The sequence below is a fragment of the Melopsittacus undulatus genome, chromosome 4 (genome assembly GCF_012275295.1).
Source record: "Melopsittacus undulatus isolate bMelUnd1 chromosome 4, bMelUnd1.mat.Z, whole genome shotgun sequence".
Lineage (NCBI taxonomy): Eukaryota > Metazoa > Chordata > Aves > Psittaciformes > Psittaculidae > Melopsittacus > Melopsittacus undulatus.
In genome coordinates this window covers 54,267,679-54,281,625 of record NC_047530.1, presented here as the reverse complement: position 1 = coordinate 54,281,625, position 13,947 = coordinate 54,267,679, and the positions used below count along the sequence as shown (strand labels likewise).

General features: G+C 39.3%; 1 protein-coding gene across 1 annotated transcript in view; it reads right to left on the bottom strand.

Annotated features, from left to right (window-relative positions):
* Positions 1–13,947, bottom strand: part of TRIM66 (tripartite motif containing 66) — a 53,569-nt gene that overhangs the window by 7,852 nt on the left and 31,770 nt on the right. Inside the window, exons 11-12 of the mRNA XM_034062141.1 lie at positions 3,610–3,882; positions 3,169–3,397 (exon numbers count right to left, since the gene is read on the bottom strand). Of these exons, the coding sequence (XP_033918032.1) occupies positions 3,169–3,397; positions 3,610–3,882 (502 nt within the window). The remainder of the gene's footprint in view (positions 1–3,168; positions 3,398–3,609; positions 3,883–13,947) is intronic.

Genomic DNA, 13,947 nt, shown 5'->3' with positions numbered 1-13,947 from the left:
AGATAAGGAAACGAATAAAATATTTATAATACCGGAGTCAGATTAGGGTAGAAAGTACTTCAATATTCATGTACTTTTGTCTGGTGTTTAATATGATATCATAAGTGAATTATGGAATCATTTCATCTGTATGAATAGAAAATATGTATGCTATTTTCTATTCTGGGATACAGTCTTTGACTTTCTCTCTGCTTTTAACCACAGTTTCTATACTAAATACAAGGAGTCTTCCCAAAATATTTTGTCAAAATGGTTACATCCTCAAGGAATAATATATGTACACAGCCATGCCACATTCATCCATATAAATGGAACAAGATAAGTACTCCTCTTTTCTAAGCAGCATTCTGTTGAGAAAAACAGACCTACTGAGGTCTGAACTCCTGAGTTTCAACAAGTCTCCGCAGTCTTTTGTTCCATGCTGACAAGGTTCTGGATAATTCTAGTTATTTGAAAACAGGAAGGAAGTTGTGTCTTCCATCTCTCACTGAGGGACCAAAATTACTCTGTATAATTCCTTTCTATCCTCCACCATATATAACATATAAACATACAAATTGAAAACTATCTGTTATATAATCATGCGAGTATCTGTAGCTCTTGACTGATACTAGACACAAGAGTAACAAAACAGCTTTGGAAAGATGGGATGGATGAGAGAAGAAGGCCCCAGTGGATGCCCTCGTAAATACCAGTCCACTAACAAACTTCGTAGTAATTCTTTTGCTAGGAATTAGTTTGACTAGACTATACTAAAAAGAAAACAAACCAAATATCATGACTATCTGGAAACAAGTGAGTGAGAGGAAAATGTGCCTTTTAAAGAAAACCTAGCTTGGGTCAAAGGTACCTAACCCATGGCTTGAAAACAATGTGCTTCTAAGATACTCTGCTGTTCTCAGCCACAGGAAATGCAGTAGAATCAAGACTGACAAGGAAAGGTGCATTTAACATCACTTGTTAAGTGTTATTCACTTATGATTGGTGTGCAGGGGAAGGGTGGTAGCCATGGCTCTGACAGGAATTACTAAAGGGTGACTGCACGCTGAGCTGAAGGAGCTGCTCTCATTACATGCTGTCAAACCAGAGAATGTTCCAATAGTGCTGGGCTCCTAATATTAATCAATTCCACCAGCAACTCGGCTCATGAAAAACAGTACCTATAAAATTTGTGGAAAACATCAAACTAGAGGGGTTGCAAACACTGTGGAGAATGCTTATGATTAAAACAATTATCTTAAAGTATCAGAGAAGAAGAATCTTCTAAATCAGTAAGACTTAATCAAGATACCAAAGTGTTAAGCTTATGAAGGATCAGATTAATGTAATCACACAGGAAAGTAACTGATAAGGTAATAGGTCTGTAGAAGGAATTACGAGTCAGCATGGACTGTTCACTACATGTGAGTTGACCACATAATGCTGCTGCTGCACAAAAGTCAGATGCCAGCATATCGCCAGCAGTGAGGAATGTAAAACACAATGAGCTGGTATTCTGGCTCTGCATGGCACCCCAGAGGCCTCATCTGCAGCACTGCATTTGTTTGTGGGCAGCACTCCTTAATTGCAGAGAGCCCAAAATAGTGCAATGGGAATGAGGTGGTTTTAAAAAATTCACAGCTCTGACCCATGAGGAGAGACTGAAGCTATCAGATGTGTTTAGTCTAGGAAAGAGGAGGGGAGGAGAGGGTGTTTACACAAACCATGATTAGAAGAAAAGTGGCTGTAAGAGGGAAAATGATGAAATGTACAATTTTTCCCACATCTCTTGGGGCTGGGATAAGAAGTGTTTTGTTGTAAATTAAACTTAAATGTTTAGATTTTATATTAGAAAAGAATGAGTCATTGGAGGTATATACAAGAAGCATACCAGAAGGGATTTGGCAGCACAGCACTGCTGAAGCCAGTAAGCTCTAGAGATAGCCACCAGCAAAGATAACGTTGCATTTGTAACAGTTTCCTCTCTCCCTGGTGCACACCACATATGGTGAATCTATTTCCTTAGATCTTCCCTCAATGCACACCTTTAAACAGCAAGAGCAGGACAGGAATTGCTCACACCTGATCCTTCCTTGTGAAAAGGGAGCAGCATTGAATTCAACACTCAAGTGTTTTCATCCTCTTGCACAACAGCACCAGTGCTTTACACATTGCAGATTTGGAGCATCTGTTACAGATAGTAAGATTCTGTACGTTGCAGCTGCTTTCCTTGTGTAGTGTCACAAGACCCAAAACAGATACTACAAAGCTGCTCCTCTAAGAGACACTTAAGCCTGACTGAGGCACAGCTTTTTAGGGGTGCACCTGATTCTTACAACTCACACAAATGATTGTGGCATAATTGTCACAATCTGGCATAGTACATGTAAGGGAAGACAAATACATTTCTTTGGCTCACTGAGCTAGGCCTCCTTTGTACTAATTAGAATTCTCTAAGTAAAAATATGGCACAGAGGTAGAAATATTAATTCATCTTTTAGAGAGAAAGGCAGCCAAATATTGGCATAAGTCACAGGATAACAGCTTGATCCTGCAATCCCCTGCTTGCATGAATAGCCCCATTGACTTTTTGAGTTTGCAGGAGGGAGGCTTTCCAATGTAGCACAGGGATGCTGGCAATTTCCCCATGAAATGAGTTAAGTAAGGTCTAATTCTCCATTAAGGCTGGAGAAACAGGCCCTGACTGAAGGGAATGCTCCAGTGTAGACAGAGCCAAGCAAAAGCACATACTGTGCAATATATCAATCTAACAAAAATTTGCCATGCTGCTGATGTGAAGGACTTAGCAGAAAGCACATTACATTTCAGAAGTTTGGTTTGGAACTCTTCAAACCAGCTCTTCAGTAGTCATAACTGGAGGTCTCATCAACAGGAGTGCTTCTATGAGAACCAATACTCCAGGTACTTCACACAGACAGACTAGTTTCTGGTTCATAGATGAAGGACATTACAAATTCAAGGCATATAATTTCCATGTTTTTCCTCCAAAAATGAGATCAATGCTCTTCCACTGGATTAAGTACTCTGATAATATTTGAAGCTTGTTGGAAAAGCATATTTATGTGTAAGTACACTAATAAGCATGCTGCTTTGCAATGCTTGCAATGCACAGTGTTAAGAAAGAAAGAAAGACCAAAACCCTAAATGGAATAATGAAAAGCCTGGTACCTTCTTTGCTTCTAAGTTCTCTCTTTCTGGCATTCACGGGCAGGAAAGAAGGGTTACTGTGCAGTTCAGAAGGAGAAGTGCAATGCTGACATTTTTTGATCGAAAGATTAATAGGTTCTTCCAGCACTTTTTGTGTAGAAAGAGTTAATTCATTAACTACATCTTGCCCAGCAGCATCCAAGTTGTTTTCTAGCGGATGATCTACAATTCTGAAGTCTTCATTTTCCAGCTTCAGGAAAAAATAAAAATCACAATTTTATTGTTAGTTTTATTTCTTTCCATCTTAAAAAAAAGATAAATAAATAATTTTGTAACTAGTTTTCAAATACCACATAAGGAAAACTTTACCTACTGAAACAGCTGCCTTTGACTGACTACAAAAACATATGCTACCAATGAAAGTGGATTCCCTTTCAGTAGAGGAGTTCAAGTACTTCCTACCTTGCACTTAGTGCTGCCCTGGAGTGCATCACCTGGTGCATGGCCAGCGGCAGCCCCAGGGCTTAGGTCACTTGGAGCTCTGCCCAACACCAAGGTGTAACTGGACACTGACTCTGATGGAGTATCACAATCACAAAGGGCTCTTGGGTATGGGCAAAGAGTTTCAGCAGCTGCAGCTTGCATGTGTGGATCAGGTGAGCTAGATAACCTCATTGAAGGTAGTTCCATTTCTAAACCGCTGGAAAAGCCCAAAACACTTAAGGATGCCGAATGCTGGGGAAAGTAAAAAGAAAAAACAAACAATATGTTAATAAGCTTTTCAGAAGCAAAATGTTGCTGTTCTTTCTATAATGGATGACATAATCCATTTCAGCTATAGGTAATGAAGCAGTGGCATCATGTGTCTATTGTAACTTATACGATTTCCAAAAGCTTTAGAGTTTCCACTACTAAAACTGAAAATTGGAAAAGGAGACACCTGGGTTACTTTTCTGTGATATACAAAAACATCTTCCTCTGATCAGTACAAAGGATCCTGATTTTTAACTTCCTACAATGAACAGGAAGTCTAGGCATGTAGAACACTGTACTAAATGAATTCTTGATATAAACTCTACTAACTACTGTTAAGTTGTTCCAAAGCAAGTAAGATTCAGATCAGACTTTTTATCACTTTATTCAAAAATCATCAGATTATTTTATTCAGAAGAAAAAAGATTCAGCTCTGACACAGATGAAACACTTGTTTTCACTAATGGTGAAAAGTTCATGCTAGTTAGTGAGTCTGTCCCATTGAAACCTACACCACTTGCGCTTTAAATATCATAGCATAAATCCAGAAACATCCTACATGTGCTAATGAGGAAAGGATGTAACATCTAGTTTCCAAAGAAAAGGACTTTTTACCAAAGTCTCTGAAACAGTTTCAGTAACATGAATTTTCTACTGTCTCATGATTTGTCATTGTCAAACCCACAGAAATACTCCTATGCAAAACAAAACAAATCCACCCATATAGGTGACTTCCTTAAGCTGCCTTGCATCCAGGAATGTGCGCCTGTGCTCAAATCAGTTCTCTCTTAGTGTGCGTATGAAGCAAGTATAAGTAGTCTTAAGAAGTATGGAGATTTGTGTCATTTGAAAACACTTTTCCATTTATTTCGTCATAGTTCATTGGCGTATCACCCTTCATAACTGACTGAATAAATCTTTTCCATTTGGCTATAATACCGTAAGTAGTACTCATTGTAATATAAATCAAGATGAAAGAAATGTGTTGATTGTGTCTGAATTAGAGTTTAATTTCTTTGTTACACTTATTTTCCTGCTAGGGGCCTGTGACTTCGAAATTAATCTGAGACAGGACTCATTTCCTAGATTTAATTGGTATTTCTCAACTGTTACTCCATTTTTGATTTTGATACTTTTGTCCATCTTAATCCAACAATGGTAAAGACAGTAGCTTAGATTGAGCTGTCAGTTCTGCCTATGTAAATCTTACATAATGACAAAGAAGTCAGTGTTGAATTCCTCTGCTTCTTCAAAGCACTATGAGAACTCTCTGCCCACAGACATTAATTTTCACCTATGGATGTTATTTAATTTCCCTTTCCTCAGTTTGCAATACACATGACAGTAGGAGTTTTGCCAAAACAATGAGCACTTACATTCAATGAGACAAAATAACCTGCATTTGAGACAGAAAGAGGTCAGCTCTTCTACAGTGCCAGGGAATGTTTGTCCCATCTTCACACAGTGCTCTAGCAAGTGTGTTCTAAACAGTCCTTTCATGTAGAAGGCACACAGTGAATGCTGAGTCTCTGCGGCCAGGGCATTGGCCATTTTCCTCCTAGTGAGTCAAATCAATGTCCCTAAATCTAAGCTACCTGAGCTATAATAACTTATTGGAAGCAGCTGGAACTAGTCAACCATGTCCTTTCTACCTTACGTTTAAGCTGAAAACTAGAACACAGTAAATGAGGAAATGCATTGGTGGAGGCACAGCTTTCTGTATGCTCTGTCTGATAGAGTGTTCATGTTTCAAACCAATTTAAGTAGGTCAGAAAGGAATCCAGCTTTCATGGTCACACATCCTAAGAAGTCTGCAAAGATCAAAAATGTTCATTTGCTGTCATAATGTTCTCATGACAGGTTCCTGCACATGCAGTGACAAATGTTGTCTATCAAGAACACGTTTTCCTTCCCATACCATCGCTCTTTTTATCACAAGCCTTTTTCAGATGACAAAATAAACATGAGAATTGTTCTTATATACAGAAAACAAATAAGTAGAGTTAATGCCTGAACTGAACAGATGGACGTGATCAGCCTTGTCTTTCCCCCTTATTTCAAACCCCATTGTGCGTATTAATCAAGTCCCTGTGAGGTAGTTAAATATTTATTTAGCCAGATTCTCAAAACCACGAAGCATCCACAAATTCTTGTCTGAGTTAATAGGAACTACCTAGTGCTTCACTGGAAATGGGCATGCTGAGGCACACACATGGTAGGTACACCACCATAGCAAGTTAACTGAAGACCTTGTGGCTATTCACTTCTTCTAACCACACACATATTCCTTTACTTGTGTCACAAGAGTGTGCCATCATCTATTACATATGGAGACCTGACCCTATGAAGACCCGTCAGTGTGTAACTGTATACACTGCAGACAAAATGTTAGCCCAAATAAGACAGTGGTAGGCTTACTCCTGACTTCAGTGAGACAAGTTTACTTACTGGGAGTAGTCACTGGGACAACTCTTACTGCAGCAAAAAAATAGACACACACATACATAAAACTTTGTAGTAACAACAATTCTTTGAAAGATGAAATTCAACAGCATTACATAGGTCTATCTTTTTAGTCTTCTAGACAGCATCAGTTTCTTCAGAAATCTTTTTAGATTATATAAGCCAATATAAAACCTTATGCTTGTTAAAAGGAAAAAAGAATAATGAGGCCATCAAACTGCCATCTGTCTTTCCCTTGGGGCAAAAGTTAATTTTGTGGTTATTTTAATGATGAAGCAACATTATGATCTTGCAGTGCAAAATATTAAAACTCACAGTTAAGAACAGACACATTCCATTCTGATCCATAGAGCTGCTGTCAAGTGTGAAGTGAACAATGCACTGGGAACAAGGCTCATTAATAGCCTATTAATTCACTCCCTAAAATAATCATTTCTTTTGCCATTAGCAAAAATTTCTCTTTCCCTTGAGAGTTCAGCTAGTTTTTGCAAATGGGATGCCTTTAAAGAATTTATCTCTGTTTTATAAAAGCTCTATTGCTTTTACATTGACCATTTGAACAACAACAAGCATTAATTATGCTCTGGGGTACAGGGTGGCTTCAGCTGTAGGTTAATTTGGAAACTTTTGACATTTTAATATACAACCTGGCACATTGAACTACATCTGTGTCATTATAAATGGAATTCTCATTGTCTCATAATTAATTTTGGTCTGATGATTCTTATATTATAATGGCAGCAGCATCACCACCCCAAAATGCCTTCTACCACAAATTTCATAGCTATGGTAGGGAAAGGTAAGAAGAAAGAACATGCAAAGTGCCTTCAGAGAACAAAAACTAAACATATTGTTCAAATATTTCTTTGATCACTGTTGCATTTAAAATGTCCAGTGTAAACATGCAGCACTAATACAGAAGAATTCTGAGAAGCAAATACTTACCTTGAAACACTGGAATTAGGATTTGTTAGGGTTGTTTTGGCAAAGTCTCAAGGCTGTTGACATTAAGTGTCACAGATAAAGAAAGCCAAAACTAGGAACCGCCAATTCTCTTTGCTATAAGAGAAATAACATGCTGCAAATGGTTGCAGAGTAATGAAAGGCTGCTATTAAGTGGAGCAATCCCCCTGGCAGCTCATTATGCTGGGAGGTTAAACAAATGTACTACTCCAATCCAGTTGCTTAACTCACCGCACACAGCAGCACTGATAACACAGTCTACACATTTCCTAATCGTATTTCCCAATTTTGGAATAGAATCCAAAGGATTTCCTTTCCGGTTCTGTGAGAAAAAGAATCCAAATCTGCCTTACATTCTGTCTGAATAAATTGGAGATGACTTAAAGTGGAAGGAGGAAGAGATTGTATGGAGCAAGCAGCATCATGTTTTATTTATCCTTTTTTTCCAGGTCAAATGAAAAGGTTTTGTTAAATCTCCATTCTGAGAAATGTACCTAATTGCATTAAGCATGAATGCATTTCTGCTTGATCAGCTCAGTTTTTTAAAGTTAAAAAGTATTCTGATACGTTAGGAATTTGCAGGACACTAAATTCCAGGCTGTTATCATTATTTCTTTCACCTCTAATCCCCCTAAAATTCATAGTAGTTAGAAAAAAAACCTGCATTGCAACAAACCTGCCTCAGTCCCAAGCTTGGACTCAAATTCCTAGGAATGGATATTAAATTATTCTTATTTTCAGTCACTAAGTACTCACAACGCGCTCAGTGCAATAGTAACAAAAGTAAAACCTGAGCTGTTACACCAAACCCCTCTTCCACAGATTTCACATGCTTTTAAAGATAAATAAATAATCACTTGCCACTAAGATGGAAGAGTTGTCATTAATAAAGTTTCAGGCAAATGTGTTGGAGCAAAATACCCATGAATGCCACCTACAGCAGACTAAGTTCAACTGCTCTCTCTGATAACCCTGTAGCAACAGCAGCACTGGCACATCAGAGCCTAGAATCCACCAAGTCCAGAAGATGCTAAGAGGTTGCAGCATGCACCGTCACTGTGTTAGTCTTGCATGAAATGCCACCATTGCATATAAATGGAATAAACCAGAAGCCTCTCCCAGAGTGCTCTCAAGAGTGCTCCTTGGATGGCATAAAATGTTTTCTAGGATTTCCCTGTTTCAAGTACTTTAGGGTTCTTAAGACAAACAGAGCTTTTGAACTAAGAATCTGGGACTTACTGTGAATCAAAAAGAACAATATAAAAACCAGTGTTATAGCACTATACAAAGTTTACATGTGCTTAAACCTTGCTTACTATTTCTGGTCACCCTGTCACAAAAAGGATTTTTATATAGGTGAAACAGCCGAACATATAAAGGAGCAAAGTATAGAATGGACTCCAGTAAAACAAAAACAAACACCAAACCAACAACAAAAAAAACCCCACCACACCAAACACAACAAAAACCAAAACAAAACACAGTAGAGACAAGCAACTAGAGAGATGAGTAATCATTTGTCAGCTTCAAAAAGAAATGTTTGAGAGGAAATTCAGTATAAACCTACAAAATATGGATATTATGAAGGCAGTGAATACAGAATAAGCTATATATTAGTGAATAATCTATTCACTGGTTTTCCTAATAGAAGAACAAGAAGGCATCCTACTGAACTATCAGGCAATAGACTGAAACCTGTGAAACCAAACCTGTGTTTGACAGACACCGGACTTGTTGGAGAGAGGCCAGAGGAAGGCCACAAAGATCGTCATAGGGCTGGGACACCTCTGCTGTGAAGACAGGCCAAGAAAGCTGGGCTTATTCAGCCTGGAGAAGAGAAGGTTCTGGGGAGACCTTAGAGCAGCCTTCCAGTACCTAAATAGGACCTACAAGAAATCTGGAGAGGGGCTTTTTCCAAGGGAATGTAGTGATAGGACAAGCTGAAAGGAGGTAGATTTAGAGTAGATATTAGGAAGAAATTCTTCATTATGAGGGTGGTGAGACACTAGAACAGGTTGCCCCAAGAAATTGTGGTGACCCCATCCCTGGAAGTGTCTGAGGCCAGGCAGAATGGGGCTTTGAGCAATCTGGGCCAGTGGAAGGTGTCCCTGCCATGGCAGAGGGGTTGGAACTAGATGATGTTAAGGTCCCTTCCAACCCAAACTATTCAGTGATTCTACTGTTCCGTGAATCTACCAACAACTGACAAGTGTCGCAGAAGAGAGAACCATGTGTGCCTAAGCCAGTTAGGCTTTTAGGGTGAGTGGAGGTGGTACAGAGTGTTCCACTGCCCAGGACCTAACCCAGCAGCTGGACAAAACAAGGAACCCTCTCTCCCCAAAGTAAAGGTCCTGTTCCTATCTAGAGAAAGGGTTGCACTTACGCAGTCAGAGGAGAGGTGTCCATCTGGCCCTGCAACACCAATGTCTGTTCCAGCAGTAGCTGAGACTCAAGCTACAGATTTGTGCTATAGAGGTACAGTAATGATGACATTTCTTCAAATGCTAGGGACAGCCTTTAGACCTCTTGCTCATCACAGCCACAAATGACAATTAGGTACACGTAAACAAAACAGGAATTGTATGCCTTTTTTTTACTCCTGAAAACACAATTAGACCAAAAATATCCTATTATTGTCATCTTTGCTCCAGAAGCGATGACCTCTCCAGTCCTGTGCACGGATTAATAACTCAATATCATACTATGTAAAAGCAACAGGAGTACCACATCGCTGCAGAAGGTTAGTAACCCTTCCTATAAAATTGTTAATCTAATTGAGAAATCAGTCCTTCACACTGCAACTCAGCAATTCGATAGCTTGAATAAAATCTGTTTCCTGGAGCTTTCCAAGATTCCCCAGAGAAAAAGTTCAGGTATCACCAAAATTTTTCTCAGCTTTGTCCTCTGTCTTGCTGGCATTCTTACTGGAGAGGTTGGGTATTTGACAGGCATGGAAGCAGAACAACTTCACAATCCAAAACAGAAGTCCTGGCTACATGAGTGAAGTATACTGACAGGAGAGGGTGAAGAGAAAATTATGTCCACTTTGCACAGATAGAAATCTCCCATTTCTATTCCCCTATTCTTAAAAGTTGCTAATTAAGCCCAAAGTTATGCTAAGTGCAGTACTCATCTCAAACAATCAGTGGTCTAAGTACAGAAACATTTATTCTGCACAAAATATTTGATTCACAAAGAAAGAATATTTAAAGGAATACACAGGAAGACAGAAAGACTGATAAAATGTCGCCACTGATGTTCAAAAACAGTGAAACAAGCCAAGCCCACACATAACTGAAATTACATGTTTTTGAGACTATACTATATACATGCATAACAACCAGGTGGGCACAGAGAGCAATTACTCCAGCCTTTAAGATAGCGGTAGCCTTGATGTCAGTGTTTCTAACCAAACATTCCTTGAACTCAAAAGCACTCATATGGCATACAAGTGCCTCACACCATGGAGTAATGGCTGTGTTAGCACTTCTCTGGGATGATCTGAATAATGTACTTGTGGTTTCCCCATTTATGATTAATGTTGTGATCCCAAACTATTAATAGCATCTGCTCGACATTTTTTCACACATAAGTACGATCCTGTATGAAGATAATTCATCTAGTTATCAGTCAATGGTATCACATGCATACCATAAACATGTTTTAAAATTAATGCACAGACGTTTAATTACATAAGAAATCAAGCCTTGCTCCCTCCAAAATGAAGGAAACCACTGGGCTAATGGAAGCTTTTATTTTTTACAGATCTTGGTAAACATATCACTAAACAGTTAATTCTAAGTTTTGCTACATTCTGGTTCACACTGATTTCTCTTTAATGAAAGAATCTCAGCAGCCAGAGAATTACTCCATTAGGAATGCTGCACACAACAGAGGCTGTCAGAGTTCAGTAGAACTGCAATATAAGGCCAAGAAGTCCAGTACCAAATACTCTTCAAAGGCAGAATACAATTCTCCTCCAGGTAGTAAAGGCTTCTCTAGTTATTTTTTCAACGATATTTTCCATGTGTGTTCACATCCATGTCCTCCAAGAATGTGCGAGAGATGAAATGTTCTGAATTTGGGCCATTGGAAAGCTAAATGTACAAACACCTATACAGAACTTTTTGTCTGGAAATGAGCATGAAGACATTTAATCAGGTGAAACACAGATACGAATGCACAGACACATCTCCTTGTTCTTAAACAGGAACCAACCTAAATCTAGATTTAATCTGATTGTCAGCAAAAGTAGTCAGACGTTTTCTAAACAGCATTTACAAAGAATGTATTTCAAGGGCTTCCTTAGTGTACTCTTTCCCCACATATTTCTAATTAGCCATTGCCAGAGCTGTCAGTACATTGTGGCTTCACCCCAGACATATACAAGCAAAGATGGGGTACTGTAGCTGATGAATGTCCTGATTTCTTGCAGAGGTGCCAGGCACAAGAGCATATGCTTCTCAGCACCATTAGAAAAAAATCTGTTTTGGTTTGGTTTGGTTTTCTCTTTTCTAGGAGTATCCTCCTCTTGCTGTCTTCTCAACTTGTACAGCAACAAATCAGCCCTTCCTTTTTTCTTCTCCTAATTTTTCCACCAGACTACACTAGTCTCTCTCTTGCACATCTGCTTCCATTTTCTTTCATCTTTCTGACTATTCTTTTTTAAAATGTTAAGAATAACCTTCCTTTACAGGTCCAGAACACAATAGACAGCTGCTTCAATATGCATGTAGTAAAAGCCTCTAGACAGTTGGTTAGTATCCTGGTTTGAGCAGTAGCAGTCATTTTTCTCCTTCTTGGTAGCTGGTGCAGTGCTGTGTTTTGACTTTCGGGCTGAGAACGGTTGCTGATAGCAAGGATGTTTTGAGTTACTGCTCAAACGTTCGGTTTGTCCAAGGCCTTTTCTGAGCTCGTGCTCTGCCAGGGAAGGAGGGAGGCCGGGAGGAAGGGGAGACAGGACACCTGATCCAGGCTAGCCAATGAGGTATTCCATACCATAGCACGTCATACCCAGGAGGTAACCGGGAGAAACCAGGAAGGGCTGGAGCTCTGGGGGGATGGAGGAGGTATCGGTTGGTGCTCGGTCAGGCAGGGTGGGGTGAGTTATGGGTCGGTGGCTGGTGAGGTGTTGTATTCTCTTCATTTGTTATTGGTTTTATCATTATTATCTGTAGTAGTAGTAGCAGGAGTGATTTGTGTTATGCCTTAGTTATTAAACCATTCTTATCTCAATCCATAGGGGCTACATTCTTTGGATTCTCCTTCCTAACTCTCCGGGATTTGGGGGAGCAAGGAGGGGGGAGTGAGTGAACGAGCTGTGCGGACTTGGTTTTAAACCACGACAGTTAGTTAGCTAAGTTAGTCATTTTCACAAATAACGTTGAGGGTGTGCCTGCATTACAAAGCAGTATGTGCTCCAGTTCATGGTCTTGTTCAGGCTTTAAATACACATCTTCAATTTTTACAGCCATATCCTAAAGTAAAGGTACTTCTATCCTAGAAAATTTGCATAGCTTTCCTCAGTCCTGTGCTCTATCGGAGGTCAAGGGAGATTCAGTTCCACGTGTGAAAGTTCAGAGCCAAAGAGCATCATCTCAGAATGTTGTGATATCATCAGCCTGATCCAGAAATTCCATCACATCTACAGGGTTAAGTTAGCAATTGCAGATTTCTTTGTGGCTTCCAAACCTGATTCTCATTCTGCTTCTACACTCGCAGTAATCATTACCTTTCCAAGTCTCTAAAATTCCCAGAAGGATCTCAAACAACTCTCTGATTGCATATTGCATCATAAATATGTTGGGTCAACAGAGCTACATAGTAAAGAATAATAAAATAACTTCCTTTTGGGGGCTAGTTTGGAAAGATGAGTTCTTCCACAATATCACACATATTCATCATTCACATATTCATTAGACTTCTACACAGTACACAACATGAGTCATGCACAGAAATACCAAACAAATTTGAGCAAACAGAATATGAAGTGCTGTTTGGGGTGTTTTAAACAATCTGTAAAGGGCAGTTTCTCTGTCTCAAATACACAGGTGATACCCAGAGCCAGCAAGTATCTACTGATAAAGATCAGACCTCCTGGTTTTTCTTTATGCTGCTTCTTCAATAGTTAGGGCTTCCCAGTAGGTAGGAGTATCAAAGCATGGTTCTATTATGTGCTGAAGAATTGTAGAGGTATAGAAACCTATCATTGTTTTTTGCTTCTACATGAACAAGGAGAAGGAGCATATCAGAATTATATACCTTTCAGACACCACATCTTAAGTAATAATTATTGGTGTTATTTCCAGGGCAACTACTTTGAAGGATGTTCGTCAGGCCTGATTTCATTAGAATCTTTGACTTGTGCCCCCTCCCCAGTTCTCCCAGATTAACGGCTGCTAGTATGGTAGTTAGCAAGAGCTAGTTAGTTAATGCCCTAGAGATCAGGACTACAGAACATTTTCTCAGTGAAGAAATAGGTTTTCTACTTATCTACCAACTTCACGCTTAAAAATCATGCCAGCCAGACCTAAACACTACTATTTGCTGATCCTGGCTACAGCACAGTACAGCGCAGGTTAGGCTATGACTGTCTTCCAATATCCAAAAGCCATTTTGTTG